Source organism: Quercus robur, chromosome 5 (assembly GCF_932294415.1).
Source record: "Quercus robur chromosome 5, dhQueRobu3.1, whole genome shotgun sequence".
Lineage (NCBI taxonomy): Eukaryota > Viridiplantae > Streptophyta > Magnoliopsida > Fagales > Fagaceae > Quercus > Quercus robur.
In genome coordinates this window covers 7433743-7449749 of record NC_065538.1, presented here as the reverse complement: position 1 = coordinate 7449749, position 16007 = coordinate 7433743, and the positions used below count along the sequence as shown (strand labels likewise).

General features: G+C 38.3%; 1 protein-coding gene and 1 long non-coding RNA gene across 2 annotated transcripts; one reads left to right on the top strand and one right to left on the bottom strand.

Moving 5' to 3' along the window:
- The first annotated feature begins 1771 nt into the window (after positions 1-1771).
- LOC126727737 (B3 domain-containing protein At4g01580-like) lies at positions 1772-3625 on the top strand. Its single transcript, XM_050433656.1, has 4 exons — positions 1772-1873; positions 2530-2884; positions 2982-3109; positions 3344-3625. The coding sequence occupies exons 1-4, from the start codon at positions 1772-1774 to the stop codon at positions 3623-3625; spliced, it is 867 nt and encodes a 288-aa protein (XP_050289613.1).
- A 10787-nt stretch (positions 3626-14412) lies between these two features.
- On the bottom strand, positions 14413-15804 carry LOC126728997 (uncharacterized). The gene is made up of 2 exons (XR_007656452.1): positions 15376-15804; positions 14413-15007 (listed from the first exon to the last, which is right to left on the bottom strand). It is a non-coding gene; the product is annotated as an uncharacterized LOC126728997 (long non-coding RNA).
- Between the last annotated feature and the right edge of the window lie 203 nt (positions 15805-16007).

Below are 16007 nucleotides of genomic sequence, written 5' to 3'. Positions count from 1 at the left end.
TTGAGAAGAACTCGCTATCTGTACCTTCGAGATACGTTGAAGACCGTTGTCTCCACTTAGATTCCTCTTGGACTGCCTCTGGACCAGTCCAATTATCTGGGCTGGCTCAGGAAGCCCAGTCAACTTAACTCGATTTCGTGGTTACCGAGTTAAGTTGAGAGAAACTCGATATATATAGCATCGAGATACGTTGAAGACCGTTGTCTGCACTTAGATTCCTCTTGGAATGCCTCTGACCAGTCCAATTATCTGGGCTGGCTCAGGAAGCCCAGTCAACTTAACTCGATTTCCTGGTTACCGAGTTAAGTTGAGAGTAACTCGATATATATAGCATCGAGATACGTTGAAGACCGTTGTCTGCACTTAGATTCCTCTTGGACTGCCTCTGGACCAGTCCAATTATCTGGGCTGGCTCAGGAAGCCCAGTCAACTTAACTCGATTTCGTGGTTACCGAGTTAAGTTGAGAGAAACTCGATATATATAGCATCGAGATACGTTGAAGACCGTTGTCTGCACTTAGATTCCTCTTGGAATGCCTCTGACCAGTCCAATTATCTGGGCTGGCTCAGGAAGCCCAGTCAACTTAACTCGATTTCGTGGTTACCGAGTTAAGTTGAGAGTAACTCGATATATATAGCATCGAGATACGTTGAAGACCGTTGTCTGCACTTAGATTCCTCTTGGACTGCCTCTGGACCAGTCCAATTATCTGGGCTGGCTCAGGAAGCCCAGTCAACTTAACTCGATTTCGTGGTTACCGAGTTAAGTTGAGAGTAACTCGATATATATAGCATCGAGATACGTTGAAGACCGTTGTCTGCACTTAGATTCCGCTTGGACTGCCTCTGGACCAGTCCAATTATCTGGGCTGGCTCAGGAAGCCCAGTCAACTTAACTCGATTTCATGATTACCGAGTTAAGTTGAGAGAAACTCGATATATATAGCATCGAGATACATTGAAGACCGTTGTCTGCACTTAGATTCCTCTTGGAATGCCTCTGACCAGTCCAATTATCTGGGCTGGCTCAGGAAGCCCAGTCAACTTAACTCGATTTCGTGGTTACCGAGTTAAGTTGAGAGTAACTCGATATATATAGCATCGAGATACGTTGAAGACCGTTGTCTGCACTTAGATTCCTCTTGGACTGCCTCTGGACCAGTCCAATTATCTGGGCTGGCTCAGGAAGCCCAGTCAACTTAACTCGATTTCGTGGTTACCGAGTTAAGTTGAGAGTAACTCGATATATATAGCATCGAGATACGTTGAAGACCGTTGTCTGCACTTAGATTCCTCTTGGACTGCCTCAGGACCAGTCCAATTATCTGGGCTGGGTAAGGAAGCCCAGTCAACTTAACTCGATTTATTGGTTACCGAGTTATGTTGAGAGAAACTCAATATATATAGAATCGAGATACGTTGAAGACCATTGTCTACAATTGTTACCGAGTTATTCCCATGTGACGTAACTCGATTTCTTTATAAGCGAGTTATTCCAATATAACTCGATTTCTTGTGTATCGAGTAATTCTACTTTAACCTGATGTTCAGGATATCGAGTTACTTCAAATGGACTTCCAAACCACCACACACAACATGGATTCCTCTGAGATACACTGCGCACAGCATGGACTCCTTTTAGTCCCAGTACACATAACTCGATTTCTTAATAATCGGGTTATGTGTATGACCAACCCACTATTTAGTGCTCAAACGTACGAAGCAGCAACTGTTCAACTTCTTCTCAGCGAAAGTTTGGAGAACCAGAACAATGGCTTCTCAATGGCGGAGAGACAACGACGATGGTCCTGCTGATCGGTCCCCACACTTTTTCAAGATTATTCTGCAGAATGCTGTTCAGGAAGGAAAGCTTGTAAGTATGCTCAAATTTATAAATTCTATCATTGTCTGAAAATCATATGCTAATACACTTCGAACACTTCATCTTATTTATTTGTGATTGTTGAAATATGTACATTTGTTACATGTAGTCAGAAAAACTTTCATTTTGCAATACATAGGTTACACTTTAAGAAGAACACAGTCACATAACAGAGTACTTTTGCATCGTACACTTTTATATGAACAAAAAATGAAACAGGGATATAAGCGCATGGTAGAGATTGAGGAAAAATATGAGGGAAATTCACAGTTTAATATATATTCTTTTGGAGTGGACCTGTCAAATGTACAACATTTCCCCAAAATTTTTTACATTTCAACAACAACAGAGAAATGTAAAAGTGTAGAGGTTGATGGTTAGTTTGGTTATAAGATTAGGTTGTATAAATTGGTTTCAAAATTCATAAGAGTTGTTACTGTTATAGCTATTAAATATAACGTCAATGTTGCAGGATTACATTTTATTTTGTTTGATTTTCTTTTCTTTTTTGTGTGGGGGTGGGGGGCTGTAACTAAGAAGTATTCTGCCATCATTCAAACTTTTATTTTCTAGCATTGTGTATAAGGATTGATTGCATGTGTTTATTTCCCTAGCCTGCATTTATGTTATGGAGATTCTTTTTACAGCGGATTCCAGATAAGTTCGTGCAGAAATTTGGAGTGGACCTGTCAGATATGGCCTTTCTCACTATTCCAAATGGTAGAAAATGGAAAGTCAAGTTGGCACAACATGCTGGGGGGGTTTGGTTTCAAAATGGTTGGTCCGAATTTGCAAGCTCTCATGGTGTAGCCGTGGGGCACTTGCTGGTTTTCAAATATGAAAGAAATTCACAGTTTCATGTACTCATATTTGATGCCACTGCAACAGAAATAGACTATACTTTAGACGACGAACAACATGTACATCATAGGATCGAAGATGATGAGAGTGATGACAGCTCTGTTGAAATCATCAAACACTTTTATAGGGGAGAGGGTTCAGGTTTGAATGTTACACTTTTGTAAGCAACTGCTTGATTTGTTTAGCTTCTGCTCTATTAATTTTATGTGCATGACTTCGTATTTTCAACTTCTTTCAGGATCAGCCCATCCTAAGAAAGACGGTGGTGTAGCTAAAAATCTTGTTATAGCCAATGCTTTTAAATCAGAAAATCCCCTTTTCACTGTTACCATGCGTCCATCCTACATTAATGGCAAGGATCGTGCGGTAAGCTTTTAGCTTCACTAAAATGGAATATTTTTGTAATTTAGAAATGCAACTCCCATTAACTGTCATTTTTCATAGATCAATTAAAAGATTGTCACACTAGATACTTGTGGCTGGACATTTTGTTGGTAATGATTTTTTCTTATTTGTGTTTTTAGGTGAAAAGATGTAGATCAATTAGATACTTGTTGCTGGAATATATTTGTTAAATATCTATTATTGTTCCTTGTACAGAGTTTACCCCAACACATTATCAACTACTTACCAAGAGACGGGTTTACCAAGGACTACACCAAAGCAAGTATACTCCCTGTCAAGCTCCAGATTGTGGACCGATTATGGCCTGTGAAGCTATACATTTATGAACGAAGTGGGGGTTCATCATGTGTCGTATCAGCTGGTTGGTCTGCGTTTGTGAGGGAAAATAGTTTGCAAGTAGGAGATGTTTGCGTATTTGAGCTGATTATGAGGGACGGTGTTGTGTTAAACGTCCACATTTTCAAGTGCCAAGACTAAGTGGTTAGGGTGGATGCAAAGTGATGATAATATTATGTGATGTTTAGAGTGTGTTTACTTTGCAACTTTACTATTCATCCCTATTTTGTTCATCCCAGTTTGCAACTTTATTGATTGGGTACTTTTGTGATGTTTAGAGTTTCACTCTTGGGAAATTTTTAATTACTATGATGAACTTTCATATGTATTTTAAAATGAATGTGATGCTGTATTTTTTTCTGCGGTTTTGTTTGGATTTTGGCCTTTTTTGCATGGCGACTCTTGGATTTTATTTTAGGGGGGTCAACATTGTTATTGCTATAGGATTTTGTTCTTTTCAGATGACATTGTTGTATGTTTTGTATATATTGTAACACTTTAATACAATAACACCATGTGCAATAATTTTTAGTCATTATTATAGATGTTTGCAAATTTAGATGTTTATAAAATAAGTGAGAAGTTAATCCATCAATTGTGTCAATCAATATAATGTGGCAACTTGAAAAGCTTGATAGCTAAATTTTCAAAATTTCACTTGGTAGCAATTTTTCAAATGTTATAGATGAAGTTGGAGGAACGTTACTTCAGTTACAACTCCTGGAGTAACGCCCTCATTAATGCTGCCCTCAGCCACGCAGCTGGATTGGGCTTCAGTGTCTGCAATTATTGAGGATTTAGTGCTGCCAAAGTCCACGCCAATTAGCAATAAGTCCAACTCAATTAATACACCTTCTATTTCGGTGGAGGTATTACAGGAGGATACGTTTTTGGCAAATATAAATAATAATGAAGAGTTATTATTGGCAAGAATTGTTACACCCAATTTGGAGTCTACCAGCCAGCTAGCATGTACAATTGGAGTTAATCCAATTAATGCCTTGAAAAAATATTCCAAGGGAAATCAATTTCAAGTGGCGGCAATAGTGGTAATTCGGGATAATAATGGAGTTGTGATGGCTTCTTGTTCAGAAAAAATTCATCAAGCTTACAAGCCTGATGAGGTTGAGGCGCTGGCTGCTCTGAAGGCAGTGACATTTGCGCGTGAGTTGGGTTTTCAAAGAGCTACTCTCGAAGGAGATTCTCTCGGTCAGATTAAAGCTTTGAAGTCAACAGAGTGTAGCCTATCTCCAATAGGTCTACTGGTAGATGATGTGAAAAGGGTTGCTAATAGTTTTGAACGATTGTTGTATTCCCATGTTAAGAGAAACGACAATAGGGTTGCTCATAGTCTGCCGAAAAATGCATTACGCATATCAGATTTTCAAGTATGGATAGAAGATGTCCCATCGCATATTGTTTCGATTTTAGATTTGGATGTAATTGTTTCAAGTTAATAAAATAAGTCAGCTTCTTTCTCAAAAAAAAAAAAAAAAAAAAACTTGATGAATCGTTGCTCAAAGAAAAATATCATTGTTTCCTGAAAAATCTTTGCTAATATACAAATGAATAACACAAAATACTGGTGAAATATGTACCAATACGCTATTTGCAGCCAAATTTTCCACGGCTCCTTTGCCAGCTAAAAAACCACGAACAAGAGGACTGTATGGAACTATTCCAATGCCAAGCTCCCTGCATGTACAAAAACATTAAAATTCGAGAGACCATACTCATGCTTCTGGATAAGATAATTAAATTATATTGAAATCAAATCTACACAAAATGGATGATATTTTTTTTTTTTTTGTTGCAGTAGTCCTTCAAAAGAACAGTAGTGTTGCAAACGCAAGGATGAATATAAGGGGAAAATAAAAAAGGAGAGAGATTTAGGATACACGGAAGCATTCAAAACACCAAAATTTATAGAAAAACATCATCTTTGAACTAAACAAACCTGCAAACAACATCTGTCAAACTCCTATCATAACTGCTGCCATTAACTGCTTATGAAAGTGGGTCATCCACACGGTAGAAATGCAAGTAATTCTATCATTGTCATAAGGAATCATGAGTCTGGATTATTTCTAAATCCATTTTCTTGCTGAAATTTTCATAAAAACTGTGAAACTTACATTTTATTGAGAATCATACCACTAAAAAATAAGTAAATAAAAAATATTTAATAAAAAGGCTCCGCATGATTTTTGGAACAAGCACTAGAAGACTACTTGTTATTGTCAATTAATGTTGACAAATGATTACACCTAACAGGAAGATTAAGGGAGACCAGTGAAAATAACTCAAGTTCTACAAAATTGAGTAACTCTGCAAATAACTCGCTTTATGATGTATCCATTTATATGCAAGCCATTACACACAGAAATTGCATTCTTGAGATATTCTACTGCAAATAACAGAGTACTATACCGGAGTTCGGTTTTGTGCGAGGTAGCCATATACAGTTGGATTCCTCTTGGACTGCATCTGGACCAGTCCAAATATATGGGCTGGGTGGGTGCATGTGTACAATGTAACTCGATTTTCCAAATCTCGAGGAATTTGATTTCTTGTGAGTGTCCACTGCACAGAACTCGATTCAAGTAGAATCGAGTATTGTGGCAGGCCTACCTTTAAACTTTGATTCGTCTTGGACCGCATCTGGACCAGTCCAAATACCTGGGGGCCCATAAAAATAACTCGAGTTATGTATAATCGACTTATTTGAAATTAACTCGTTTTCTGCAACATCGAGTTATGGGAAAGCCGTTCCACCATTAACTGGATTCTTGTTATTTGTGCTACACATAACTCGATTTACGGACAGTCGGTTTATGTGCAAGCCCTTGTGCTGAAAATTTGATTGCATGTAACTCGATTATCGTAATATCGAGTTATATGGACATTACAATCTATTACCCATTTTTATTAACTCTTCCCCAGTTCTGCAGAACTTGCAGCTGTCCGAAATTACATCTTCGATTGCTCTCGCTTCATCCGGCTAGAACCCACAATTTCCCGCGCAAATTCGTCGAGGATTTTACATAGTAAGACTCTTTTAACGGTTGCTATCTTTGAAATTACACATTGTTGGTGCATTATTCTCAAATTTTGCATTTTGATGCTTCACACTTCTATGTCTATGTCTATGAAGATTGTGATGAAATTGGGTGTTTGCCTAGTCAAATGCATTGTTGTTAGTAAGGTTGCCTATGTCATAGGTTGTCTTCCTTCCACAAAATGAACTTGCCAGTGGCTCCATATGTGTGTGGTATAGATATATGCTGGTTGTATGTCTGAACTGTACATTGTGCAATTTATTTTCTGTTTTTTGTAGAAGCTGGTGAAACTTACTACATGTAGCTACGATGGTATGATATATGTCAGTTCCTAAATCCACTTGTATGTTTCCTATATGATAAGACTTCTGTTATATACTCTAGGTCTCTAACTTCAAATTATTGACTCGGACCAAAATGCATTACAATTATTGCACCAACTAAACAACCCGTGAATAAGAATATTTGGTTTTCATTGTGTTGTTGTAAACTGCTCTAGACAGTATATTGTGTGCATGATTTTCTACACATGGTAGCTGGTTACTCTTCAATTTTTGTTCTCTGCTTCAAACTTCATTTTGGTTCTGTTTTTGTGTGAGCTGATGGTGTTTGCAGTACTGACCATCGATTAGTTATGGGTCCGAAGAGGACTAAGAGGGGAAAATGCAAAGCTGCATCCGAACCTGAAGTGGTGTTTGATCAATTAAGGTTCCTCACGCCAGAAAATGAGCAAACCTTTGAAACCTTGATTAAGCGTAGGCGTATTTGGGGAGAAAGGCAAATCAATTTACAGGAGCTGCATCCTTTTGTTCATGAGAATCTACAGTCTAGGCATTGGCTGTCCCTATGTACAAACATACAACCCCCTCCAGCTGACTTGATTAGAGAATTCTATTCGAATCTATCGGTGCATGAGGATCTTGGTGGTCACAAGGTGGCATCGTCCATACGTGGTGTACCGTTTACAATAACTAGGGAGCACGTATCTAAAGCCCTTGATGTACCTATAATTTGTACACCTACTTATCCAAACTCTATGTCTCCTCGTATTGATGATGTTATGGATGTTCTTTGTGGACGATCAAACATTCGGGATTCTGGCCGAAGTATTAGCTCAAGTGAGTTGACTGAGCTTAATTATATCTTCTTTAGGATAGCTTGTCACAACATTTTCCCTATCTCTCATATCCATACAATCCCTGTAGACAGGTGTATCTTGCTTTACGCCCTTGTCACCAATAGTTCCATTTGTTTTCCTTCCCCTTTCATCGAAACCATTGTCAAGGTGCGTAGGAGCAAGTATAAGAGGCATGCTTTGTTTTTCCCAGTTCTCATCCATAGGGTCCTCAAATATTTAGGATTAAAGAACTTTCCTTCCCGCGAGTTGGTTCACATCCAAGCCCCTATAGGAGCCAAATTTCTGAAACAGCGAACTGCCCAAAAGAAGGTTGTCGACCTCAGTGTTGGTCCATCCAACAGACCACGAGTACCGTCTACTACTGGAGATGTTCAAGATGAGGACATGCATGGGGATCCCACATCTGTTGTTGTCGAGGATGGTGATGATGAGATAGATGTTGACACTGTTGATGCAGCGCATACATGCCCTCTTCCTCCCTCTCTTCATGCTATGATGGAGACCATTATGACGACTCAGGCAGCCCATGGTCAGCTTCTACATGGTCTTCTTGCCGAGGTTGGAGCTATGCGAGCGGACTTAGCTCACTATAGACGTCCTGTTCGACCTTCTACACCATCTGACTCTTGATGATTCCCATTGGGTATTGTACCCAAGGGGGGGACGATTTTCAGTTCGTGGTTGCTATAACATATTTGGAGAATTGTATGACAGTTCTATATTTTTTTATTTTAGTGGCAATTTGAAGAACATGGTATCCGTTGAAAGTAATTTGATATATTAATATGATGGTTAGTTTCATGCCCATCGTTACTATCATTAGTATTATTGAAATGGATGTAATGGTCTAAGAATTTTTTATGTTATTATGTGATTCTATATAATATCAAGTAGATCCAAGTCTGTGTGTAAATAACATTTATTTCATAATTCTGTACGACGCTCACGTGTTTTTAGATTATAGTAATTATTAATACAAATGGAAGGTTTTGTGAAAGCACAATTCGTTTACAGGTTTTGATATTAACGATGAACCACCTAGGAGATTTTCCTTGGAACAATGGCTGAAGCTATATCTTGACTTCAGGCAACTATTTTTATTGGAGGTTTTGCTGAGCTTACATGTATTTTCCACTAATTGGATATTTTTGTCGATCTTAAATCAGCAATTATATTATTCTGAATTTGATCCTCGCCTGGACTATTCCTCATGCATCATATTTTCATTACAAAATTTATTGATGAAACCTTGCAGTGCAGACTCGTCGAAAAAGATAAAAGCGACACTTGGCATGACCTCATTCACTCTAGCATTAGGTCTAACGGATTTTTTTTAATCAAATATGAGGAATCCAAACCTGAAGTGGTTTGCTCTTCCCATGTATATTAGATAACAGTGAGCTGAAGATAATAAACATCGTGAAGATTAAGTATGTTGTGAAGGACCAACCACGATTAAACAGATATAACAGTGACCTCAAGCCACTAACATCAAAGTTCTAAGAGCAAAGTGGTGCTTTCAACCTGTAAATTATTATGGCACGCGTTTGTTTGAGAGCTTAGTTTCAGGGTTGAACATGGTTTTACCTATATGCAATCTCTTCTAACCAACAGTCACGAATTATGGGAAGAGCGTTTTGACTACCATCCTTGAAAATGACCAACGACAATGACTAATGATGTTTAAGATTTTGTAAAGGTAAAGTCCACAATTAAACAGATATAACCAGGAGCTCAAGCCACCACCAACATCTACGGTATAACAGATGTGGTATTCAGACCAAATTGGGCCTCGCTTCAAACCGACAAGTCTTTGACCACGATGTTTGATCGAATAGTCGAGTAAGTAGGTATTCCCTCAAATGCAGTCTCACATCAATTGGCTACGATTACAAGAGAAAGTACACTTGTACATGACCTATGGCGCTACGTAATTTGTAAGAGTGATGGTTCTGAGACCAAAGTGATGCTTTTAACCTGTAAATGTTTAATGACCAAAGATAATGAACACCGTCATATTTACACACCATCATGTTTACAGACATTCAAAATGACCAAATCACAGAAAACACTGTGATCTTCATAATTTATTTTGTGAAAGACCAAACATAATTAATAAATTAATATTGCGAACTTGCTGGTGAAAGACAAAACACAATTAATATAGCGAAGTTTGAAGGTGACCAAGTTCCAACTCTAAACACACGTCACCAGCCTGCTTCTGTAGCACCAACTGTAGTCATATCAAACTCCTTCAATCGCAGCACATGTGCCAACAGACGCTGCTGCTTAGTCAAGTCATGTTCGGTGCTCTACACGATGTGGATACCCAATTCGACACTGTTTCACACCCACACTCACGTGAATACAGAATTGTGAAATTGGATGCACAGATGTCTCATTTACATCTACTGTTGCAACTACTGCCCACCTTTGATGTGACATTAGGAACATTTAAAATCTTGTTCATATAGTGTTTTTCCTGAAGGGTTTGACATGACAGGCCCTAATAAGTGAAATTGTAATGCCTGGACCGTGAAATGAGGTTATAAATGCACCAGTGATATAATGTTAACTTTCTACCCCGCTAACTTCGTAGATTGATTAAGCTATGAGTCGCAATGCCTCAACATCAAATCGTACAATGCGAAACAAGTTTGGACCTACTTCAACAAATGCATCATCACAAGTTCCAACAGATCAACAACTACATACATACACAGACCACTATGGAGGAAAATGGGTTGGAAAGAAGAGAGATTTCGTTAATATGCCAATATACACATATGAGAGTCTTGGAAGCGTCGGACACATCATGGTCGGCAAACCTACAAAACTAAGTACAGATACCACCGCAATAGAGTTCACTATAGCAGAACCACCATGGTCAACCCTATACGAGAAGAGGTGTGAGTTAGAGGTGTATTGTCGATGGCACGGGTTACGAGTTCCTAAGGCACGCTCTGCCGAGTTACCTAGAGATGAACCTGCCAACATACTTGCTCGTCTTGAACAAGAGAACAATCAAATGCAAAGGCGACTAGACCGTTTTCACGCAATCCAAAAAGCTAGGAAGCATCTAAAGGGGAAGGCGCAAGAGCGAGCCATGAAGTCTATTAATGAAATTACAGCGTTAGATGATGAAACAGATATTTCAGACTTCTCAGATTCAAGCAATGATGATTTCCAAAAATTTCTACCTACGAACATTAGACGTTGTTGTTAATGTCTACACATTATGTGCAATACATGATGTTATTGTTAATGTGTGACAAATGATGATTATGTATGTTCAACTTTTGCAACTCTAAAGATTAACTGTTTATTACTTTTGGCTAAGTTTATGTGAAATCACTTTCTCATTTTTTTCATACGTGTTCTTTGTTGCTACATTCAAGTAATGTGGGTCATGGACGAACAATGTCCTTTGCTTTGTAATGTAGGGAAAACCTTAGGAAGTGAAATGCCTCCAAATTATATTTATTGCACATTACTTGTAGGAAAATTTAATAGATTCAATACATACAGACTGATCCAAACCACATAGACCAACCGCGCATATGATTCAATAATTCGAATAATTCTTTTATATGAGTTCTTTGAGTCACGATATAATATGCACGTATCTGTGTATCTTAGTTGTAATAGTGTCCTACTTTATATAGATACATTACATAAAGACTCGTCCAAACCAGACTAACCACTCACTCACTGAAAATCCATATGGCTCACCCAACACACTCTCACAACGATATTTGGTTTGCTTAAAAATAGAGTAAAGGCCTAAAAGCCTGATCAGCCTTTGAAATATTTCATTCAAGTTATTGGTTTGTTGTAGCATTGCTTGAAAGCTCCCTAATATTGCAATTGTGATGATCGGAAGCCATTGATGTAAAACTTGGAAGCATAGTTTTCTTCATGTAATTTTACATTGATATTGAGAAAATGTAACTACATTTTCTACCTGTAAAGACTCCCTGAAAAGTTTGTAGGGAAACAGGGGGATAAAACTCTCTACTGTTGCTACACTCACTGCTCGTAATACTAGCATTTGGCAAGTGAGGTTGGAAAAGGCTAACACAGCTCGGCACTGTTCGGCGAAGTCATGTTCGCAGTTCTGCATGTGCTGCTCAACAACTCGACACTATTGAACCCTGTCCAGTCATATCATCCATGCTCACGTGAATAAACAGATATGCAACATTTTTTAATGCACTATTTTCAAGGATGCAGAGGACCCTTCAAAAGTGTAAGCAAATTTTTGGGGGTAAGCTGTCCATCATTGCTACACTTGATTGATGTAGTTCTGCATGTGATACTCAACATCTCGAAACTATTGAACCCTGACCACACGTACCCATCCCCACTCACGTGAATACACATATGTGCAACCCTTTGCAATGCACCGTTTTCGAAGAGGCAGAGCATCCCTGAATTGGCTATGCATCAATTTTGGGTGTGAGCTGTCCAACATTGGTACACAGATGTTGTTCGTAGTGCTACATGTGCTGCTTAACAGCTTCGTACTGTTCAACCCTGTCCAGTCAATACACAGATATGCCTTCTTTTGCAATGCACCGTTTTCAAGGATGCAGAGCATGGCTGAAAAGTTTATGATACATTGAACACAGCTCAGTACTGTCTCAACAAGTCATGTCAGATGAAGCACAGGAATTCTGAATAGTTTTGAACAAGACATACCAAACTGGTCAGAGAAATAAACCATAGTACTAATCAAAGTCCCTAATTAAATATAAGCATAAACATCACTAGTTTAAATTTTAAATAGGTTATCCTTGTCCAAACTCTGATGGTCAACCAAGTGAAATATTGAGACACTAATCACAATAGGAGTCCTTTCGATCACCTCATTGGCAGTGACATCTCCTTTTTCTAAATTATTGTCTTTCGAAAGTGCAACCCAGGCTTCCCCGAATCTCATTGCTTAATAGGTTTTGATGGAGGGTAATAGCACAAGACATTGATGTGTGACAAATTGCTTCCCAATAATATACTTGCTTCCCATATATGTTTCCAAGCCATATTTAAGAGAACATCATAATCACATTATGTATAAAGGCTCACCATATTATGTGGCCACGAGATACCCATGAAAGAAGGATTTTTAGGCTTCAATTTTTTGGCTGCTTGGATTGCTCTCTCTCTCTCTTCCTCTGGACATAATCTGTAATTTTTTAAGAGCAAACTTTTCTCTGACTTCATGTTTTATGGGTTTGTACATTAAGGAAGAAATGTTTGTATGATCTTCATCTAAGTTTTTGATATTTTTACCTGATGATCTTCCAATTTACAATTCTTCCTACGTGGATATTGAATCTCAATGGCAGTCTTATCAAATATAACAATATGGAAGCTTGAATTTCCTTCATATCTGAAGACTAAAAAATAACCATAACAGATAGAATGGTATTCAGCGAAATCCTGCCAACCATTACAAAACCTAATGTTGTTATCAGCTTTCTTCAATCACACTTGCCAAATTCCACCATAGGGAGCAATGACTGTAGCTACGGTGGATAGCTCAGTATTGTTGAACCCTGACCAGAAGTACCCATCCACACTCACGTCAATACACATAGCAACGCAGAAAATTTTGTGCATCAATTTCGAGTGTTATTGGTCCTATTGCTACATTGATGTTCGTAGTGCTGCTCAATAGCTTTGCACTGTTGAACCCTATCCAGTCATATCACCTACACGCACGTCAATACACAGCTATGCATCCTTTTGCAATGCAGTACTTTTAAAGGATGTACCTATAGCATCCCTGAGAAGTTTATGATACATTTAACACAGCTCAACATTGTCTCGTCAAATCATGTCAGATGAAGCACATCAATGTTGAATAGTCTTCACGTGAATAAATACGCAACCTCTTTTGCAGTACACATCACCAGCCCGCTACTGTAGCACAAGCTATAGTGTAACTCGACAGCTACCTCAACGAATCACATGCACCAACAGACGCCACTGAACAATATATTGTCAACTCATATCATCTTTATTCACGTGAATACTTATACTCACATCCACCTGAATACTTGCCCTTGCAAAACCCCTATATAAAGTCCCATTTACATCTACCCTTACAAAACATCTACACATACCGAAGTCCCATTTACATACATCTACCCTTGCAAAACTTCTACACATACCGATCTAAAGTCACATTTTCCAATGTCAATGCGTAATTGGATGCTACCTCGTTTTCCAAATAACTATAGAACACAAAGAGATTCTGACGAGAGGGAATACTATGCCGGATTGCAACAGGAGTGGGACTTTCGCGTGAACGAGTCCAACGCTCTGCACAATGATCTCCTGCAAATCGGAGCGCCTCTTGTTGAGCGTAGCTCGCTCACACTGCCACGACAAAACATGCACCAATATGAGCGTGCAGTGACGAAAATAAAAAAAGAGAACAATCTTATGATACTTCGTAGGTCCAGGTATCATATGCTACAATTGGCGGAGGAGCAAGCCGTTGCAACAAACAGGCAACTCACTCCGGCAGAACGTAACAATGTCCTCAACTACGAGGACTACCTATCAGAATGAATGCCACTGTGGTGTGTGTGTGTGTGTGTTATGTCTATGGTTAAGTTAATAATGTTAGTGTAAGTTATTTTATGTTTTCTGTGTTATGTCGTACGTGCTTATTGAAAAACATCATGTGTGAGAATATTTGACTTTTATGACTTATGTGAGAATAATCTACATTACGAATAACGTGCATGCTTCTCATAATCAATAATAAGGTTTACATAGTACAAATGCAACCATACATATAACACATAGTTAAGCAAAATAGTTCTCCAACAAAATCTAATTACACCACGACACAACACGATTACTCTTCATCTGACATCTCCACGTCTGACTGATAAATGGGATCAGCAAGAAGTGATTGCATGAACTGTGCATGCTCGTACCACCCTTCCTGCACTGACTCTCGAATCTCGACTTGGGTCCGATATCGATTAAGACGTATCTTCATTCGATTATTTTCTTCTCTTATGCGGTTCAATGCTTTACAAAGTTCGTCGATGCTGTCTCTGGGCATTTGTGATGCGAGTCGCCGAGGCACTGGCAACTTAAAACCAACCAACTCATCATAAAACATTTGTTGTTCACGAAATAACCAAGCCCACTCCTGTCTCATGGTATTGTGAACGTAAGCACTATTTCGCAAATTCGGATTGATTGGATAGCTGAACTCATCTTCCAATACCCAACAACGACCCATAGCAGTGAACACATCATGAGGCCTATAGAGTTGTGGGTTGCCAGAACCAGACATTGACACTGAATACAATAACACCAAATGATCAAGTTAACAGTGTGTATCAACTGTTGCTAAATAATGTAATCCTGCATAGAATGGTACACAACAAAGACATTCATAAACAATAGACATTGTTGGTAATGTCTACACATTGTCTTCAACACTAAATGTTGTTGTAAATGTCTGACCAATGATGATTATGTGCAATACAAAATGTTGCTATAGTAAAGAAATTATTTCATTCTCTTCTCACCAACGTTTACTACAACAAATAACCAAAATCACACCAATGTACTTACTTCACATTCATTCAACCTAAAAAATCAAAATTTAGTACAATATCAAATGAAAATAACATTGCCCTAAAATTGTGATGTGAATTTTTTACCTGAGGTGATACAAATTTCAATTGAGTTTGAAGAAAGCTGCTGTTGATCCGTGGAGGAGTTCCAACTCAGTTCAGCAGAAAGTCCTCAGTTCAGCAGAGAGCAAGGCACACTGAGTGGGAGAAGGTGTGCAGAAATTATAAGAGAATAACTCGACTTTACGGATATCAAGTATACTTTATAACTCGATATTCCAGAAATCGAGTTACATTGAAACACTCCACCTGACACAAAGACAGTACGAAATCAGGGTTTATAACAGTATAACTAACTCGATTTTTAAATAATCGAGTTATGTAGAGATTCAAAACAAAAAATGCCAGCAGTGCGGGAAAAACCTGTGTATAACTCGATTATTGGAGTATCGAGTATTTCATATAACTCGATTTTAGGATCATCGAGTTACAAAAGAGGGGCATTTCCCTATTTAGTTTCAGAATGAGGGCACAAAGATGTTTAATTTCCGAAAAAAGGGCATTTGCCCATTTTGGCCGTGGTTTGGTATTTTAATTAAGTTCTACGTACTCAGCTTGGTTTAATATTTCAATTTATTTTCCTATTACATGTTGACTTAAAAAAAAAAAAAATTCCTTGACATCGTTCATGAACATAGTAAACCACATAAAATCTTTAC

What these genes read in the sequence shown, in the direction of transcription:
- LOC126727737 (XM_050433656.1), top strand. Translation starts at nt 1,772, where the DNA reads ATGGCTTCTCAATGGCGGAGAGACAACGACGATGGTCCTGCTGATCGG. An exon ending in CTGTTCAGGAAGGAAAGCTT is followed by an intron (nt 1,874 to 2,529) that starts GTAAGTATGCTC and finishes TTCTTTTTACAG; the next exon opens with CGGATTCCAGATAAGTTCGT. An exon ending in TTATAGGGGAGAGGGTTCAG is followed by an intron (nt 2,885 to 2,981) that starts GTTTGAATGTTA and finishes AACTTCTTTCAG; the next exon opens with GATCAGCCCATCCTAAGAAA.